The sequence below is a fragment of the Plasmodium reichenowi genome, chromosome 10 (assembly GCF_001601855.1).
Source record: "Plasmodium reichenowi strain SY57 chromosome 10, whole genome shotgun sequence".
NCBI lineage: Eukaryota > Apicomplexa > Aconoidasida > Haemosporida > Plasmodiidae > Plasmodium > Plasmodium reichenowi.
The window spans coordinates 1311768-1317706 of record NC_033655.1 but is presented as its reverse complement, the minus strand read 5'-3'; the positions used below and the strand labels follow the sequence as shown (position 1 = coordinate 1317706).

The 5939-nt window shown below is 16.0% G+C and overlaps 1 protein-coding gene across 1 annotated transcript in view; it reads left to right on the top strand.

Moving 5' to 3' along the window:
* Window positions 1-3364: 3364 nt before the first annotated feature.
* Window positions 3365-5939, top strand: part of PRSY57_1036000 (hypothetical protein) — a gene marked incomplete at both ends in the record, with an annotated part of 5507 nt that continues 2932 nt past the window's right edge. Inside the window, one exon of the mRNA XM_012907947.2 lies at window positions 3365-5939. This exon is cut by the window's right edge and continues 2275 nt beyond it. Coding sequence (XP_012763401.2) covers window positions 3365-5939 — 2575 coding nt within the window.

The window sequence follows — 5939 nt, the reverse complement described above, 5'->3', positions numbered from 1 at the left end:
AAAAAAAAAAAAAAAAAAAAAAAATAACCTTTTAAAATTAATAAGAAAATTGTATATACACTGCTTCTTTAATCGGAAAATCAAATTAAATATATAAAAAAAAGAAAAAAAAAAAAAAAAAACACAACAGTATGTATAAATCCCAATATTTTGTTAGAAATCAATATATATCTCATAATATTAATGTGAACAAAAAGAAAACTAAATTGAAAATAAAATAATTCTAATATCACAAAATTATAAGTATTACTAAATATTATTATATATATACAAGTAAATAAGTTAATATATCTTTTTTTTTATAACACAATAACATAAAAATGTTTTTATATTATATTAACATTTTTTTTTTATATATACAATTATGAAATCATATACACTCAACAAATCTTTTTATATTTACATTTTTTCATATTTTTATGTTGAAAATATAAAGAAAAAGTGAACGTAAACAGTCAAAAAAAAAAATATATATATATAATATTTATATGTATAAATATATATACAATAATATTTTTATTTTTGTTACTTATAAAATTAAGTTTATGCCTTAGGAAATTTACAAATTATATATATATATATAGTTAACAATTTAAGATTAGAAAGAAATATTTAAATTATATTAAAATTATAAATGTATATATATATATATATATATAATATATTATATAATACGAGAAAATAAAAAGGAAGAAAATTTTATTTCCTTAAAATATAAGTAAAAATGTATGTATTTTTTATAATAATTTAAAAAAAATATTATGTACATATATATATATGTTTATGTACTTATAATAATATAACTTTGTATATTTGAAGAAAAATAAAAATTTTATATATTGTCAAAAAATTATAAAGAAAATAAAAAGGAAAATTTAAAAAATAGTGGTATGCATGTCCCTTGTATTTTCTTTTTTTATATAAATAAGGGAAAAAATAAAAAAATATTAACATTTATAAAATATTTTTATATATAAAATGTAATTTTATTGGCTTTGTAAAATTCTATGAAATTTTTGTGCTTAGAAATTTTTTAAAATTTGTTATCTTAAGTTTTTTATATTAAATTTATATTATCATCATTATATAATAAAACTTTTTATTAAAAATATATATAACATTATATTTATTATATACTTATATATCATACAGTATATATTATATATAAATAAGGCATTTATATATATATATACCTCGGATGAATAATAATATAATTTTATATGGAATGAGCAATTTTTATGAAATATATATAATAATATATATAAACATAATAAAAATATATATTTAAATACAAATATATCTCAAACTTTTATTAAATGAGTTTAATTTCATATACATAATATAATATTATATATTTATATATATATATTATATATATATGAGTAATGAAAAAATATTTATATATATATATTATATATATATATATAAATATATGTATATTATTATTTTATTATATATTTCTTTTTTTATAAAAATAAAAAAGCAATTGATGAAAAAACATATATTGTGAGAAATGAATTTTTGATATATGTGATAAAATCATTAAAAAAAAAAAAAAAAAAACCCATATTAATATAATAAATTATACATATATAACAAAATAAAATATAATATTAATAAATATATTATAAAAAACATTATTATTTCATTATATATTATTATTTATATATATATTAATTATATATATATAATTATTATAATATATATATATAATATATATATATACAAAATATACTTTATTAAATATAATTTATTTTTTTTTCAATATTTTATTTTAATGTTAAATACTTAAAATAATATTTATATATTTTGCAAACACGACATATTATTTTAATTTTTTTTTTTTTTTTTTAAATATTTGTAAAATTTTATGTTTTTTATTATACAAAATAATAACATAAATAAAATTTATAACATTTTATTATATATAATTTTATAGGAATGTATATTATATTATTATATAAATATTATATTAAGAAAATAATATAAAAAAAGAAAGAAATAATAAAAAATAAAAAAAAGCAAATAAAAAAAAAAGAATCGTTTTATTGTATATTATTATATATATAATTATATATAATATAATATAATATAAGAAGAAACAAACAAACAAGAAAAAGAGATATCCTAATTTTTTATAAATATAACTTCAAATAATAAAAAAAAAAAAATATAAGAACACTTTATATTTTATTTATTATATATTCATATATATAATAGATATAATTAAGTTGTATCGTTTTTGAAGATATTTATAAAATAAGGAAAACTATTTATTTATATTAAATTGTATTTTATAATAGATTTGTATAAATAAAACACAAACCCAAAAGAATAAAAGAAGAAAAAAAAAAAAAAAAAAGTATAATATTACCTAAATATTGTTCATAATATATATATTATATATATATATATATATATATATTTATTTATTTATTTATGTATATTTCATTTTTTATAAGATTAGTAGTATTGTAATAACATATGAATAAATTTTTATAAAGAATATATTTATAAGTGCTGAAGATTTAAGATTTATATATATATATGTACTTTTTTTTTTTTATATATATATTATAATAAAAGGATAGTATTATATATACAGAAAAAAAAAAAAAAAAGAATTTTCTTTTTTTTTATTTTACATTTTATTATATATATAATTTTTTAAAATGAAAATTAATAATAATATATCATAACCTTTAATGATATTCATATATATGTAAAATGTAAAATGAAAATTTAAACCTATTGATGATTATTTTTCATATTGTATATATACACGGGAAAATTAATAAATTAAAAAAATTATATACATATATAAACATAAAGTTATATATATTTTTACGTTTATTTATATATATATTATATATATTTTAAAAATTAAAAAAAAAAAAAAAAAGTATCGAAGAAAAGGGCATAATATATATTTATATATATAATAAAATATTTAATGAATATATAAATTATATAACATATAATATAATTTTGATATATATTAAAAAAGCAAAGAACACTATATAAATAAATAAAAATATATATATATATATATATATTAATATTTATTTATTTACATATATACATGAATTAGTGTTACATATTATATATTATTTGTTTATATATTTTAATTGCATTTAATAGATATTCTCATATTTTATTATTAGTGTATAAAAGTTTTGTGTCAAGTTGAAAGAAAGAAAGAAAAATATAATATACTATTACTTATATACAGAAAAATAATAAAGTGGAAAAAGGTAGATCAGTTTATATAAATTTATATACATATATATAAATATATATATATATATATATTTATATATATATATATATATATTTTAAAAAAAAAATATGCTCATATAATAAAATGGTTAAAAATACATCAAACGAAACAATGGTTTTATCACTAAAAAATTTAAGCAAAAATAAATGGAGTTCTTTATCCAAAAAACAGCTTGATGATAAATCGAGCTACTCCCCTAGAACAGAAAAGTTAATGGAAATAATATCTCCCATATTAGATTATTATGGATATAACAGAGAAGATGTTTATAATTTTATTAGTTTATATAAATTTGATATAGAAAAGATTCAGTTAGAACTATGTAATATTATGGAATCTAAAGAAGGAAAAGATGAAGGATTATGGAAAACTGTAAAAAGTAAGAAAAGTAAAAAACCTGCTGAAAAAAATAATAAGAAAAATAGTTTCACACCTAATAATTTGAATAAAAAAGGTAGTAGAAATATTGAAAAATTATTTTCAAAAGGTTTTAACGTAAAAGATAAAGATGTAAAAAAAAGTAATATTAATAATAGTAATAATAATAATAATAATAGTAATAATACAAAAAGTGCTGTTATAAATACTGGTGTAACCACAACAGCAGATCAAAAAATGGTTATTATAAATAATAAAGTTAATCATTATCCAAATACACAAACGAAAAATGAAAATGTAACATTATTACAAGATATGAATAAAAAGTCTCAAGATGATAAAGCTATAAAGAAAAATTTAAATGACTATTCAAATAAAACATTGAATATAAAAAATGTATCAGCTGTTGAAAAGCATCAAGGCGAACATAATGTAAATGATAATGTAACTAGTCAGAAAAGTAAAAAGAAAAAAGGTACTAGTACACATAACGATATTAAAAATAGTACAAATGAAAATGCAAATAATGATTTATTAAAATATGCTATTAAACAAAAAGATGGCAAACATAAAAAAGGTAAAAATTTGTTTAAGACATTAAATGATGTTAATCATGAGAATTTTATAAAACATAAAAATGCTCAGGGTTTTAATAATGATCATAATAATATAAATGAATATGATGAAGAATATGATGAAGAAGAAGAAATAGAAGAGGATGATGTTAATCATCAAGAATTTCATATTAATAATCATGATTATTATGAAGATGAAGAAGAAGAAAATGAATTTTTTCTTCATAATAAAAGAAGCAATAAAAATAGTTATTTTAATTATTTGCATAAAAAAAAAAATTATCTTAAATTAGAAGATAATAATAATAATAATAATAATAATAGTAATAAACTATTAGCTGATTATAAATATACTGATGATCATTATGGAAAAAAAGATTTGAAGAATAAATTTTCTCATGCATCAAATCTAGCAAGTGGTCATGCGCATTTTAATAGATATAATAATTTTAATTACCATGATAAATATTTTAATAAAAATTATAATAGATATAGTACTACGAAACCTTTAAATGAATCACTTATGGCAAAAAATGCAAAAAATAGATATTCTCTTTTTAATAATAATACTAATAATAAATTAAGTTTATATAATTCTGCAAATAGTAGTCATATTAATTCTTCTTTTAATAAAGGAACTCAAAAGAAAGGTTTATTATCAAAAAAGGATTTCAAAAAAAAAAGAACATCAAGTAAAAATAATAATAGTATAGATCTAGAGTATGATCCATATACTGGACAAAAGTTAAATTACGATATGACAACTGTTACAGAAGAAACAAATGAATTTGATCATGATGTTAATAGAAAAGTTATTGAAAACACAACAGTCGGTACCAACAAAAAAAAATCACCAACAAATATTAATACCTCATATGCATCTGTTGTGAATGGCAATATTATGAAAATATCAAATTTAGAAGAACATAATAAAAATGATGTATCCAAAATAAAAACACAGCAACAAACTCTTGTTAAGAATGCAGAAGAAGAAAAAAATGATATGAAAAAATCAAAATGCCAATTGATACCAATCAAAAATAATAAAACAGAAAAATTGTGGGTATCCGTAATTACAAATGGTACTCAAAATAATAATGAGAAAGAAGAAACTCTTCGTTCACCTAAAAAAGATGCAAATTCAAATAAAGAATTAAAAAATGAAAAATCTCAAAAAGAAAATATTAACAACAATCAAAGTATTAACAAAAAAAGTGTAACAGATGCAGCAGTAATTGATTCACAATCTGGAAATAAATTAAGAGAAGAAAAAAATAAAGAGAAAAAGAAAAAATTAAAAAAAGCTACAGTTGAAGATTCTACTGCAACGAAAGGACAACATACAACTGATGTGAAAGTTTTAAATGATAAACATGTAAATAAAAAATTAAATGAAGAAAAAAAAAAAGATAATAAAAATAATAACCAAGCTAACAAAAGTGAACAAACTTTAGATGAAAAGAAATTAAAAAAGAAAAAGAAAAAAATGGATCAAGAAGAATTACAAAATAATGAATCTGCTTTGATAAAAGGTATAAATAATAAAACAGCATTAAATACATCTGTTGATATGAAAAAAGGAAAGAATAAGTTGAACAATAATATGAAGGGTTTAAGTAGTCCTGTATCAAATGTAGAACAATTTGTTATAGATGATATGATGAAAACAGAAGAACAAGAAGGAAAGGAGAAAAATGATATACCAA